Source organism: Nicotiana tabacum, chromosome 22 (genome assembly GCF_000715075.1).
Source record: "Nicotiana tabacum cultivar K326 chromosome 22, ASM71507v2, whole genome shotgun sequence".
In the NCBI taxonomy this organism is placed as follows: Eukaryota; Viridiplantae; Streptophyta; class Magnoliopsida; order Solanales; family Solanaceae; genus Nicotiana; species Nicotiana tabacum.
The window spans coordinates 146,012,638-146,027,866 of NC_134101.1; the positions used below are offsets into that span (position 1 = coordinate 146,012,638).

General features: G+C 36.6%; 1 protein-coding gene across 2 annotated transcripts; it reads right to left on the bottom strand.

Annotated features, from left to right (window-relative positions):
* Positions 1-340: 340 nt before the first annotated feature.
* LOC107821216 (F-box/LRR-repeat protein 17-like) lies at positions 341-5,297 on the bottom strand. Of its 2 annotated transcripts, XM_016647646.2 has the most exons (11): positions 4,526-5,296; positions 4,263-4,364; positions 3,035-3,179; positions 2,744-2,928; positions 2,513-2,617; positions 1,983-2,080; positions 1,666-1,886; positions 1,525-1,591; positions 1,343-1,428; positions 732-830; positions 341-586 (listed from the first exon to the last, which is right to left on the bottom strand). In XM_016647646.2, the coding sequence occupies exons 1-11, from the start codon at positions 5,137-5,139 to the stop codon at positions 521-523; spliced, it is 1,788 nt and encodes a 595-aa protein (XP_016503132.1). In that variant the 5' UTR covers positions 5,140-5,296; the 3' UTR covers positions 341-520. The 2 variants fall into 2 exon arrangements, with proteins under 2 accessions (XP_016503132.1, XP_016503125.1); XM_016647639.2 differs by lacking the exon at positions 341-586 and having other exon boundaries at positions 593-830; positions 4,526-5,297.
* Between the last annotated feature and the right edge of the window lie 9,932 nt (positions 5,298-15,229).

The window sequence follows — 15,229 nt, forward strand, 5'->3', positions numbered from 1 at the left end:
TTCTTTTGTTTATCAACTTGTTGCTCTTTAGTTGTTCTTACTCTGCCAAGCTCGAGGGTTCATTAGCCCGAAGGCATTGTCCAAACACTAGTTTACTTTATATTATTGTCAATTTGTATCACTTATCTTGACATTTATCAATTGGTATTGGGTAAAATCACATATCCTTAAAACCGCATTATAAATTTAATTATTATCCAATTTTTAGGATAAACAATCTTATAAAACATTGACCAAAAAGAGCAATTGACGTGTACAAGCAGAATGCACCTTCTTCGAACCAACCTTTGTTTTATCGAGGGGAAAACTGCTAAAGATACGAGAAACTTTTAACTTTGATCACAAGTTCACGGAGCCAAGTACTTTTTATTGATGGAGGGACTACAATCCCTGTATTGACATTGAGTATAGTTTAATCAATGAAAATTACATGGTCAGGCATTAGCCTCAGATCACTATATAACAAATAACGGACAACTGGTCGAGAGTACAACAAAGCCAATACAAGACAAGTATTTGACTAATAAACAAGCACCTCACCCCGTTGCTTTGAAATCCTTCTCTTTCTCTTCTCATCATCAAATGGCTGCACATAAATAAAGTAATCTTTTATATAGAAATCATGTGAAAAGCAATATCCAAACAAATTAACAGAAATGGCTAGAATATAAGCAAATGTCCTTATGTAGTTGTGTGATCAGCTTGTAGTGATGCAGGCTCTTTGGTATTACCAGGGGGCTGAATAAATGAGGAACTCTGATCCTTTTTGAGCCATCAGGAAGACGTTTGGATGGAAAGTGATTGTCTCCAGCCATAAAATCACCACAAACCTGCAGAAAAGGCGAGTCAATCTTTTAGAACCCATTCTTGGACTGCAGTATAGGCATAACAGAAGCAAACTGGGCGCAAAGTGAATTAAGTGAACCTTCAAGATGCCAGAAGGAGGAGGCAGAATTGAAAACTAATAGCCTGTTTGGCCAAGCTTCTCAAGACAAAAAAGTGCTTTTTCCCCAAAAGCACTTTTTTCTAATTTGAGGTGTTTGGCCAAGCTTATTTGGGAAAAAAAGTGCTTTTGGGAAAGAAGCAGAAGCAGTTTCAGAGAAGCAGAAAAAAGTAGCTCTTTCCAAAAGCAGAAACAGAAGTAGTTTTTACTTTTCTTCTTACCTAAAATACCCTTAACAAAATGACTTTTCAGACTGATTAGCCAAACACAAACTGATTCTCTCCAAAAGTATTTTTTTCAAAAGCACTTTTGAAAAAAGTGCTTCTCAAAATAAGCTGATTTATCCAGCTTGGCCAAATAGGCTATAAGTCTAAATGCAGGAGACATCTGCTGGTTTACCTGATTCTGAAGAGTTTCAACCAATGTGTCTTGACAGCATGATGCATGCACACTTTCCAGATTGGGGCATTGAAGTAGCAATCTTTCTGTAGTCAAGTATAAAATTTATAGCTCATATAAAGAAAGAAAAGCCCCAAATTTCAAAGAGATCACAACCTAAATGAGGGTCGTGAAGTGCAGACCTGGATTCAAGTTTGTACAAGAGTTCAGGTTCAAATCATTAAGTTCTGGGCAATTTAGATACAATGCCTGCATGAAAATTTCAATAAGCTACAGGAGCAATGACATGAAGAAACCTTATATATAATACAGATAATTCTTACATCTAAGCCAGAGCAACCCCATAAGCTGAGTTTCTTTAAGCGGCTGTGTTTGATAATCAGTTTCTGGTATATAAGGTGTAATTTACTAATCGGTGTTCTTTGTAACTCGCCATTATCGTTTTCCTGAGTTGTTGGACTGTCTAAATCTGGATCACATATAGTCATTCCACAGTCCATTATCTCTAGATTAGGCAACTGAGCTGCAGCAAATTGAATGCCACCTAGAGGGTAATCCAACAAGAAAGCAAAAGATATTAGTGAGTAAGCCATAAATGATGCTAGGTTTGGATAGTCAAAGAAGCAAATTTGAGTATTACTTGAACTGATATTTGGACAAAGAGCAAGGAGAAGTTTAGACAATGTCTCTGGAAATATATTGCATATCATCCCAATGCCACTATCACTAATACTAGACCTGTAACAAGAGAAATAGTTGACATTAGAAATCCAGGCCCAGCTCATTCTCACTGAAGTCGTTGCTGTGACATAAGCAAAATTTTGTTCTAAATTAACTTCCCAATCCACAGAAGTATATTAGCCTCCTAGTCAACCGTCAAAGTTGGTTCAGTTGCTACCCTGATGTATTGCTAAAGAAGCCTTCAGTATACCATAAAAGGGCAGCTTTTTTTCACTTTATGGGTTTTTTTTGTTTTACTTTAGGAATGTACTGACCTTTGAGGATATTAAGACATCCCAATAAAAAGAAAATAAAACTTGAAGAAAATAATTCACCTGTCATACTACTAGGATAATATTAAAATATGTCTACTTATAACCCAACACTCCATTATTTTCTGTCCCCGGCAATATGGAGAAACCAAAGGAAGCGGCAAGAAGTGAAACTTACCCACTCAAATCAAGTAACTCAAGCCTCGAGTAGCTCGATGCAATAGCAGCAACAGATGCATCAGTTATTTCTGACCCTAGTACAAGGGAAAGCATTCGTAATCCCCTGAAATTTAAGGCAGTAAAATTGAAACAAATAAGCTTCATGAAGGGATATTAGATGTATCTTTCGTAAAAGACAAACTTGTCAAGGAAAAAGTGTAAGAATCCAAATTCAAAGACCATTACAAACCTTAAATTTGCTGCTGTTAGAGCAAGCACAACAGCATGTGTAAGCCGAACAGAAGCAACATGAATGTTCTGTAGTCTTGGGCAGCTCCTTCCAAGACCATCTACCATAGCAGTAAGATCAGTGCTATCCTTCTCTTGGCGAGAAAAATCCAGGGAAATCTCCTTTAAATTGGGGCAGTTGAAGACCTAAGCAAGTGAATACATGTAAGACATAGGTTTGTGCCAGGGAAAATGGACTAAATTAGATAGCTATTTGTGTGACTTAATGACATAATGTCATCAAACAGTTTACCATCTTGGAGTGACAAAAGAGATCCGAAAGGCAAAGAGTGGAAAGGCTGGTTGAAAAAAGAGTAAAGGGCCCAAGATTTGAACAGCCTTCCATCTTGAGATTGGTAAGGCACCTTCTGTCAGCAACAAAACGGCCTAATTCATCCCTATATAAGACATATGGGTTTCACTAGATACCATTAGATCACATTGATGTTGATAATACTATCAAACCATTACCGAATAGAAAAACAGGCCAGCTCTTGAAATTCTATTAGGGGTCTTCCCAGAAGATATCTAATTATGCAAAAATTACCAGCATTCCAATTTGGACACCAATTAAGATATTAACAGTATAACAATATGGATGCCAAATAAGAACTGATCATGTTGGGTCAATCCAAAAAAAAAAGGTTTGATACAGCTATGATTGGCATATGAGATTCATGTAATGCTTCTCGTATGATATTAAGTGGGGGCTATAAAAATACCATGCCATTTTAATATGGTTTATAGTGTGAGGCAGATAACATGGATGTGCAGTCATACAAAATTAGATAAGACTAAATATAATCACATTTGACAAAAGAGGTAAGAACTAACATAGAGGATAAATATGAGAAGGTTGTTTGAGATGCATCAATCTATAGGTGTAAAACTATAGTGATTGACGGTATTAAAAGGGAGCGAGAACACAACGCAATAAAAGTTATTTATAGGGATTAAGGCTCAAACATGTTGATACACTTACTTTTAGTCCTATGTTAATTAGAAGTGTTTTGATCTTGTTAGATATTTGTATACTGATTAAAAATGCAGGGAACATCTAATGGTAAACCGTAAGAAAACCTAAATTATTGAATAGTGGATAGAAAAGGATCTAAATCAAGCAAAATGAATAGTGAGGAATCATATATCCAACTCCAACTAACTTGGAATTGACACATAATTCATGTAGTTGTTAGAAAGTGAAGTAGCATAATCACTGACTTCCCAAACATAGCTCTTTGCATGCAATGAGACTGAAAATGAATGAATAAACTAGCAAATCCATTGGCAAAAGAGTACTGCTAACAACAGTACCAGCTAAAGAAATCAAGATCCACAAAAATAATCAGGAATACTCTACTTGTGCATTGACTCATCATAAAGCGCATATGCTGCATATGACTTATGAAAGATAGTAGACATAATCTGACCAAAAGACAACTACGATATTCATTTGCAATAAGTAGAGATCCGAAGCATACCCTGTGATCCGATTAACTGAGGTATCTGAAGTAAGGATCTCCATTGAATCCAGATTAGGGCAGGAAAATGCAATGCAGGCCAGCATTGTTGCATCCACATCACTATCAACACCAAAAACAGTTAGTTAATAGTATTTCATATGATATACATTAATATCTTCATTAGCCTTCAATAAAGCTGCTGTTTTATTTCATTAAAAAGCCAATCCAGTTAATAAATCTATAGATATAAGTTCTAACCATCATTCATTAATTAAGCCAACCTTTCCATTCTAAGTGAAAGCTTAACAAGTCCAGGACACTTCTGCAACACCGATCCAACAAGCCCAATCTGAGCTTTCAGAGGAACTCCAAGTCGAAGCTCCTCAGCCGACTTCCAGATCCTTCTAGAAACATCCCTCCAACCCTTGCACACCTTCGCCGCAGAAAGCAGCGCTGATGGAGGCAATCTCTTAAGCACTTCCCACAAAGCACTCGCTGGTAACTTCCCGGACCCACCTAAATCCAACTCATTTTCCAGATCCAAACATTCCACGTCATCAGCATCCGATCCAGGCGACTCATCATCGCTGACATCGACGTCATCGAAAGAAAGCGCTCGCCGGAGCTGGGGAAGTGGCTGATGTGGCGGGGGCGGAAGTTGCTGAGGACGAATAACAGAGAGCGGAGAAGGGAGAACAAAGGATTTGGATTCGCTAGGCAGGGGAGTAGGAACTTCAGTAGGATTAGTATCATTAAGGTCCTTAGAGATATGGCAAACGTGGCCTTTCTTGGGTTGCCCACATCGGCCGCAGTTGTAGCTACCGCGTTTTTTGCCGCGCTTGTGGACGAAGGCGTCGGAGATGGGGGTGGAGGGGTGCGGATGGGGGATTTGCATTTTTGGATTTGAGAGTGAAAATGAAAGTGAAATGATTTGACTGTGTGAAAGTGAAGCGGAGAGGAGGAGAGAATCAAGGAGATTAGTGTGTGTGTGTGTAAGAGGGGCGAAGAAATAAAAGGCGGGGGATGTGGGTCGGAAAGGCGCGGGAGTTTTGGGGAAATTTGGCGCCTGTGTCTTCGAATTTTATATTTGTAAATGGGGTGGAGCGCTCGAAGGAGCGTGTTATGTGCTACTGTGTCGTCACTATAGGTGTTAAACGGGTGGGCCGGGCCGCTTTTTTTGGACCCGTACGGGTTACGGTCCGGGCCGGTTCCGGGTTGATTCTTAACGGGTTTAACGGGTTCGGGTTCATCCGGGTAAAAATTGAACCGTACGGGTTACGGGTTGAGGGGCCGGGCCGGGTTTAGTGTATTTTTTAATTTTTTTTTTGTATTTTGTATAACTATTGTAAGTTATATTAATATAAAGAATACAAGTAAGATAGAAAAAAATTGCACTTATAAATTTCAAGTGCTACATTTATTTCAAAATTCAAACTTACACATTGAAATGTTTACATTTAACAAGTAAATTAACCAAAAAAGAATAAATTCAAAGGTTTTGCATTGCCTTAGCAAGTTCTTCATAATCAATATGAACTGAGTGGCCTTCTTTTGGAGTGTTAAATTCGGATGGGTTACCATGTGTTAATATATCTCCAAGTTCCTCGTCTTCTGGGCTATCAACATCTTCACGTCCTTGATTTCTTCGTTCTGATCTAATCCAATCTCTGAAACATACTAAAACTTCCAAAGCATTGCTTCCCAATGAGTGACGGGTGTCTCCAAGTTGTTGTCTTGCTTGGCTAAATGCACTCTCTGATGCAACAGTTGAAATTGGCACATTCAGCACGTCCTGAGCCATAGCGAAAAAAACAGGAAATTGCTTTCCTCCATCCCAACGGTGAAAATTCCTTTGTGCGAGACTCTTTTTGCTTCTTCAAGTAGAATTGAAGTTCATCAATGTTCCTGCTACTGTTTGAGTGTTAGAAAATGTAGAAAAAATATTAAAACTATCAAGATCTTCTTCATCATCCACAGTAGCAGAAGTGGTACAATGCATAGTGGAATTAACATTGCCTACATTAAGAGCAGCAGCATCAATTACATTTGCATAATAATTGTATAATTGTTGTAAATATTCATTTAGCTTGTTCATACAAGTATATAAATCTGGGGTTTCAGTTGGTCCAATCTCCATATAAGTATATAAAGCATTCATTAATTGGTGACAATCAGATATCTTAATAGAAGGATTTAAAACGGCACCAATTAAGTAAATCAGAGGAATTGGAAAGAAATATTTTTTGAATTTTGCTTGCATTTTTTCAACAACATCCCTATATTTTTCTTTCTTCTTAAATTCAAAGAGTAGAAAAGAAATTTCAGCTATATGTACTAAAGCCATAGTAACAGTAGGGTAATATGCTCCAGAAAACTCAACAGTAGCTGTATAAAATTTATGTAAAAATTTAACAACATCATTAATGACCTCCCAAGTAGTAGTTGTTAACATATGGTTTGGATCAGTACAATGCACATTAGCAACTTCAGTTATTGGGAATCTATATTTGTAGCAACATTTTAAAAATATATATGTATAATTCCATCTAGTAACACACTTATTCTTAAATTCCTTTATTCTAAATTGTCTATTATTTCCTTGAATAACACCAACTACTCTTCTAACATGAGTAATCTCAGTTGAAAATAAATCAAGGCCACTTTTAACAATTAAATTATAAACATGACATGCACACCTAACATGAAAAATTTCATCAAGCGGTGGTTGCAAATGCAATTTTAATATTGAAATTGCGGCATTATTGTTAGAAGCATTATCAAAAGACATACACAATACTTTTTGCTTGAGATTATAAAATTCAACAACTTCACAAATAGTACTACTTATAAACGTAGTAGTATGACTCTGATCTTCATCATATCTAAAAGTGATAATACGTTTTTGCATACAAGTAGTATCATCTATCCAATGACATGTAATTGTCAAATAATCATTTCCATTAACAGCATGGCCAATATCAGAAGTTAGAGAAACTCTACAAGGAAGGTGGCTAAACAAATAACGTATGTATGTTTGATATTGTCCATGAAGTCTAAAGATATCAGCTCTACAAGTACTTCTAGGGATACCTTTAAATAAAGGATTGTAAATCCTTTGAATATACATAATAAGATATGATGAAGAAGCAAAAGAAAAAGGTAGACAACCCAAAGCAATCATTTTTGCTAACTCCTCACGATCCTTCATTTTATCATATTTCACAAGACCACCAGTAGTAGGGTTTAGAGTTGATTGATTTCCATCCCCATCAGATCCCCATTCTATAGGATGCTCAATTCTCATATGTCTACTAAGTGTCCCAGTCCCCCCTAATTGACCCCCAGTCTTATGTTTAAAAGTATCATTACAAAGTTTACATTTAACTCTATCAGTACCTTATATTTCCTCAAAGAATTTCCAAACCTTACTTCTTTTTCTATGATTACTAGTCGGGGCCACAGGTGGTCTACTACTAGCAACACGACCACCACCCCTGCTAGCAGCTCCAACACTACTAGGTGTAAGTGGTATCTCATCTTCCATTTCTAATTCATTATCATCTATACCAAAATCTTCCTGCAATTGTTCATAGTCTATATTATTATCAGGTAATGTTTCAGGAATATTTGGAGAGGTATTTAAATTACTACCAGATGTTGAACCTGAAGTACTACCTCTTTTTTTATTTCCCCAATTAGTAACCTTGTTACAAACTCTTTTTGCAGCATTAAACATATTGTAAAAATTTAACTACTAGCAACAAAACAAATAAATATGCAAGTAAAATAGTAAATAAGAGAAAGAGTTGGAGGGAGTGCACCGAATTCAGCAATAAATTGAGCACTTGATGATTCCGCAACTCAAATGTTACCACGAAGAAACGTCAATTCTTCTAATTTTGAAGTTCAATTGTTCAAACTTCAAAAAATAAGTACTACGATAAATTAAATTCCCAAAAAAATAGCCAAATAGTTGATTGCACTTTAATAGGTGAAGAATGAAGATTGAATAATGAGAGAATATGAGAATTGAGATTGAGAATTGAGAGATGAGTGAAAATATGAGGAAGAGGGGGGGTTATTTATAGAGTTTGAAAGGGGGGTTAATTTTTTTTTCTTTAAAAAAATAAATTTGGGCTATTTGTGCAATTCACCCGTTGGGCAACGACCATTTTCTGAAATGGACCGTTGCCAACGGTCAGATCTGGCCCAAATTAAAAAAAATTATTAATTTTTTTTTTACCGTTAAACCAGACCGGGCCGGGCCGGTTAACCGGTTTACGGGTACTATTCACCTAACGGGTTGGACCGTTCCGGGTAACCGGTATTTTAATGGTAAACGGACCAACCCGTCTGTCCCCCCCTAACCCAGCCCAACCCAGCCCCCTTTAACCGGTCCGGGCCGGTTCCGGTTTTAACCGGGCTTGGCCAGTCCGGAACCAGGTTGATCCGGCCCGTTTAACACCCCTATTCGTCACCCACCTGGCTCCAGTGCTAGAAAGTAAAGACAATTCTTTTCATACATAATTATCTCTAGTTAGGAAAGCGTGAAAAATATCATGTTATAAACTGTGCTCCAACTATTATGATTTTTATCTTTGTTTTGTTATATTTTTTGTTTGAAACTCTTTGTCTTGCCCATAATTGTGTTGGATTTTGTTGTTTAATAACAAAAGAAGTGTGAATGGAAAATGATGGAAAAAAGAAATGGAGGGAAGTGAAATTTTGAATGAGTTCATTTCATTAATGCACTTTGTCCCTCATTGGTAGAAGTAAAGAAAATCTTTGTGTATATATAGAGAAGCTTATCTTTTAGCTCTTAAAGAGCTAAGAAGAAGGCAAGTCTCGCGCCGTCGTCGTCGTCGCTCGCTCGGCTTCGGCTTCGAGTTTGGTCAACGATTGATTGATTAATCTTTTTTGACAAAACTCTTTTCAAATATTAATTAATTAGTTAAATTAATTAACGAAAATTCAATCTGAAATAACCCATGACCCGCTACCCGGTCCAGTTTGGCCCTTTTTTTCTTTTCCGGGTTATTTTAAATCCATTTTACATTTCCCCCAATATTTTCAACAGCTATGGCTATTTTGAAACAATATCACACATGTTCCAACAGTTATGGCTGTTCTGAAAGGTTGCAAACCTTTTCAGAAACAGTACCAAATTGGCTATTAATATTTCTTCAAATCCCAGAATATTAACTTACAAAATATTCTGATAATCTTCTTCTTCTTCTGCAAAAAAAAAATTCCAGTGTGTTTTGCAGCCTTCGAGTGGTTCGCTGTTCATTGGCGTTTTTGGTACCAACACTCCGGTGAGTTAAATCGTTCTATCCTGGGAGGATATATTCCAGAACCTCGGGTACTTGAGGGGAATAATTTCCTTAAGGACACACTGTGTATTCAGTGGGCTCGATTTGTTCCTATACCTTTTTCAGAATTTATTTTGAAGAAGTTCAAATACTGTTTTCATAATTAAATTTCTACTAACTTTATGTTTCTGTTTTCAGAAAGAGTATTATTTTATCTATTTACAGCAATACAGATTAATAACAATCTTAAGAAAATTACATTTATTATATTCTGTATTCTATCTAAATTTTACTATTCTGATTTGAAGATATAAACACTTAATCAGAATATTGAAATTCAGAAAACGATTTGAAGAACATAAAAACTTCATCGTTTTCTGTAAAACAGTATATAAAAACTTCAGTTGTTTTTATTACGTGTTGTTTATTGATTACAATATTATTTACTATTTTAGTTTTGCCATTAATTGATCTCTTCTGTTGTTGACAGTGAGAAATGGCAATTGATAACAGAAATCCTTCTGCGACTATTGGTGCAACGACGATAGCCTCGTCAAGCCGCACTGTTGTTCCTCCGGCCAAGAAACCGGGGAGATTTTCTAGAACCAACTTTAAAGGATGGTAGCAAAGGGTGTTCTTCTGGCTTACCACACTTGGTATGCAGAAATTCACTAGTGAAGAGCCTCCAGTGCCTGCTGCGGACATGGCGGACAATGAAAAGTTCATGGTTGTTGAGGCATGGAAGCAGGCAGATTTTCTTTGCAAAGGCCATATCTTAAGTGCTTTAGAGGATGACTTGTACAATGTGTACAGTGTAATGAATACTTCGAAAGAATTATGGGACGCACTTGAGAAGAAGTACAAGACAGAAGATGCAAGCTTGAAGAAGTTCATGGTTGCCAAGTTTCTAGACTATAAAATTATAGACAACAAAATTGTGGGAACCCAAGTTCAGGAGCTTCAACTTATTTTCACGACCTTATTGCTGAAGGTATGGTCATGAATGAAGCATTTCAAGTGGCTGCTATGATTGAAAAATTGCCTAATTCGTGGAGTGATTTCAAGAACTATCTTAAGCACAAGCGCAAAGAAATGAAGTTGGAAGATCTTGTGATACGTCTAGAGATCGAGGAAGACAACAAAACATCCGAGAAGAAGTCTCATGGAAATTCAACGATCATGGGAGCTAATATCATTGAGGAGACTGCTCTAAAAAGTAAGAAGAGGAAGAGGTCTTTTGGACAAACTAAGGAGCAGAACAAAAAGAAATTCAAAGGCAACTGCTACAATTGTGGAAAAGTTGGTCATAAAAGCCCTGATTATCGTCTCCCGAAAAAGGATAATAAGAAGGGACAAGCCAACATAGTGGAGAAGAATGATGACATTGATGATCTTTGTGCAATGCTTTCGGAATGCAACCTAGTTGGAAATCCAAAGGAGTGGTGGATTGACTCTGGAGCCACTCGACATGTTTGTGCTGTCAAAGAAGCATTTGCAACTTACTCTGCTACTGGTCCCGAAGAAGAAATTTCCATGGGAAATAATGCAACAACCAAGATTGAAGGTTATGAGAAGATATTCCTGAAGATGACTTCCGACAAGGTGTTAACGCTCAACAACGTTCTTCATGTTCCTACTATTAGGAAGAATTTAGTTTCTATTTCTTTATTTGTAAAGAATGGATTCAAATGTGTATTTGTTTCTGATAAAGTTGTTGTAAGCAAGAACGAAATGTATGTTGGAAAAGGCTACCTCACGGAGGGCCTTTTCAAACTCAATGTAATGGTTGTTGACAACATGAATAAAATTTCAGCTTCTTCTTATTTATTGGAGTCAAATGATTTATGACATATTCGTTTAGGACATGTCAATTATAAAACCTTGCGGAAGTTAATTAATTTAGAAGTATTGCCTAAATTCGAGTGTAATAAATTGAAATGTCAAATATGTGTTGAATATAAGTTTGTTAAACATCCTTATAAGTTTGTTGAAAGGAATTCAAATCCTTTAGACTTAATTCATACTGACATTTGCGATATGAAGTCGACACCATCTAGAGATGGAAAAAAGTATTTTATTACTTTTATTGACAATTGCACTAGATATTGTTATGTTTATTTGCTTAATAGTAAGGATGAAGCAATTGAAACATTTAAGCAATACAAGAATGAGGTAGAAAATCAATTGAATAAAAAGAACAAAATGATTAGAAGTGATACAGGTGGAGAATATGAATCTCAGTTTGCAGAAATATGTTCGGAATATGGAATTATCCATCAAACTACTGCACCTTACACACCTCAATCCAATAGAATCGCGGGAAAAAATCGGACATTAAAAGAAATGATGAATTCTTTATTAATAAGTTCCATATTACCGCAGAGTTTGTGGGGGGAAGCTATCCTTACAGCTAATCGGATACTCAACAGAGTACCCCACAGCAAAACGCAATCTATTCCATATGAAAAATGAAAAATAAGAAAACCCAACTTGAAATATTTCAAAGTGTGGGGGTGTCTAGTAAAGGTACAGGTTCCTTTACCTAAAAGGGTTAAAATTGGACCAAAATAGTAGATTGCATTTTTATTGGATATGCTACAAATAGTAAAGCATGTCAGTTTTTGATTCATAAATCCGATAATCCCGAGATTCATGTTAATACGGTAATAGAATCAGATAATGCTGAATTCTTTGAAAGCATCTATCCATATAAAACTGAATGTGAGTCTTTAAGTGAAAGACCTAAACGACATCGGGAAGAACCAAAGAAAAATACTCCAACTATAGAAGATCCAGGGCATAGCAAACGTCAAAGAACATCTACTTCCTTTGGATAGATTTTGTGACATTCTTGCTTGAAAATGAGCCTCAAACTTTTAAAGCAGCTATGTCGTCTTCTGATTCAGCATTTTGGAAAGAGGCAGTCAATAGTGAGATTCAATCAATTTTGGATAACCATACATGAGAATTGGTTGATCTTCCTCCAGGAAATAAGCTTTTAGGTTCGAAATGGATCTTTAAACGAAAAATTAAAACTGATGGCACTATTGACAAATATAAGGCAAGACTTGTTGTCAAAGGTTATAGACAAAAGGAAGGCCTTGATTACTTTGACACTTACTCGCCAGTAACAAGGATAACATCTATTAGGGTGTTAGTGGCACTAGCGGTCGTGTATGGTCTTGAAATCCATCAAATGGATGTTAAAACAGCTTTCTTAAATGGAGAATTGGAGGAAGAGATTTACATGGAACAACCTGAGGGTTTTGTTGTTTCTGGTAAAGAAAAGAAAGTGTGCAAACTTGTTAAGTCGCTTTATGGACTTAAACAATCACCCAAATAATGGCATGCAAAATTTGACCAAACAATGTTGGCAAATGGATTTAAAATCAACGAGTGTGACAAATGTGTTTACATTAAAAATACTCCAGGTCATGAAGTCATTGTTTGTTTATATGTTGATGACATGTTGATATTGAGCAAAATTATGACAGATATAAATGCTACAAAACATATGTTGGCTAGCAAATTCGACATGAAAGATTTAGGAGTTGCTGATGTGATCTTAGGAATCAGAATTCACAAGACTTCACAAGGTCTAGCATTATCACAGTGTCACTACATTGAAAAGGTACTTGACAAGTTCAAGTATTTGGATTTCAAAATTACCAAGACTCCAATTAACGTGAGTTATGCACTTCAAAAGAATAAAGGTGAAAGTGACTCACAACTGGACTATGCAAGAGTATTGGGAAGTTTGATGTATATCATGAATTGTATGCGACCAGATATAGCATGTGCTATTAGCAAACTGAGTCGGTTTACAAGTAATCCCAATCAAATACATTGGATGACAATGAAACAAGTTTTGGGATATCTAAAACATACCCAAAATTATGCTTTGCATTATAACAAATATCCTTCCGTGATCGAGGGATATAGTGATGCAACTTGGATCACCGGATCATCTGAAGTTAAATCCACGAGTGGATATGTTTTCACAATTGGGGGTGGAGCAGTGTCTTGAAAATCATCCAAACAAACGTGCATTGCCCATTCTACAATGGAATCTGAATTCATAGCTTTAGATAAGGCCGGTGAAGAAACTGAATGGCTCCGGAATTTCTTGGAAGATATTCTATTTTGGCCCAAACCTTTGGCACTTATTTGTATACATTGTGATAGTCAAGCGGCAATAGGTAGGGCAGGGAGCGTTATGTATAACGGAAAATCTCATCATATTCGACGGAGACACAATACCGTTAGACAACTACTCTCTAGTGGTGTTATCACAATTGACTTCGTAAAGTCAAGAGATAACGTGTCAGATCCACTTACAAAAGGCCTATCTAGAGAGGCAGTTGAAATATCATCAAAGGAAATGGGGTTAAAGGCCTAGGACAAGTCATCATGGCGGTAACTCTACCTAGTAGACTGGAGATCCCAAAAGCTAGGTTCAAAGAGATCAAACAAAGTTATGAATGACGGTTCAACATTTTCAACTAACTCACCCCATTCTCGTGATGAAGACAATGTTAAAAAATGAGGTAAAACATTAAGGCTTTTTGATGAGTCAATAAAGCTTTAAGTTTTTTAATGATTTGCTAAGTCTGGCAGGATATGACCAGATAGTGTGTCTTTAGGATTACACGTTTAGGAATCACCTATGTGAGTATGAAGTGTAAGCCGCTTCAAGGAGAATGAAAGTAAAGGCCCATTCTCTAAGCACTCATGAAACCAGGCGGTGTTCATGGCTGAAACGAATACAACCGTGAGAACCATATGACTTATGTTGTCTAGGTATACAACAAAGCTCGACGGTTCAAAGATATCAAATCTACCGATTGGCCGAGTATATCCGATATAAGTTCACTACAAAAAGTTCAAAGGGAAACCTACTTATCTAGATGCAATTAATTCTTGCATTTGAAACACACACACGTCTGTGCATTCCTTTAAGTTTATAGCTATTCCTCATTCATGTGGGAGATTGTTGGATTTTGTTGTTTAATAACAAAAGAAGTATGAATGTAAAATGGTGGGAAAAGAAATGGAGGGAAATAAAATTTTGAATGAGTTCATTTCACTAATGCACTTTGTCCTTCATTGGTAGAAGGAAAGAAAATCTTTGTGTATATATAGAGAAGCTCATCTTTTAGCTCTTAAAGAGCTAAGAAGAAGGCAAGTCTCACGCCGTCGTCGTCGTCACTCGCTCGGCTCGGCTTCGGCTTCGGATTCAGCTTCGGATTCGGATTCAGATTTGGTCAAAGATCGATTGATTGATTAATCTTTTTGGATAAAATTCTTTTCAAATATTTAATTAATGAAAATTCAATCCGAAATAACCCATGACCCGCTACCCGGTCCGGTTTGACCCGTTTTTCTTTCCCGGATTATTTTAAATCTGTTTTACATTTCCCGCAATATTTTCAACAGCTATGGCTGTTCTGAAACAATGTCACACCTGTTCTAACAGCTATGGCTGTTCTGAAAGGTTGCAAACCTTTTCAGAAACAGTACCAAATTGGCTATAAATATTCCTTCAAATCCCAAAATATTAACTTACGAAATATTCTGATAATCTTCTTCTTCTTCTCCACAAAAAAATTCCAATGTGTTTTGCAGCCTTCGAGTGGTTCGCTGTTTATCGGCGTTTTTGGTACCAACACTCCA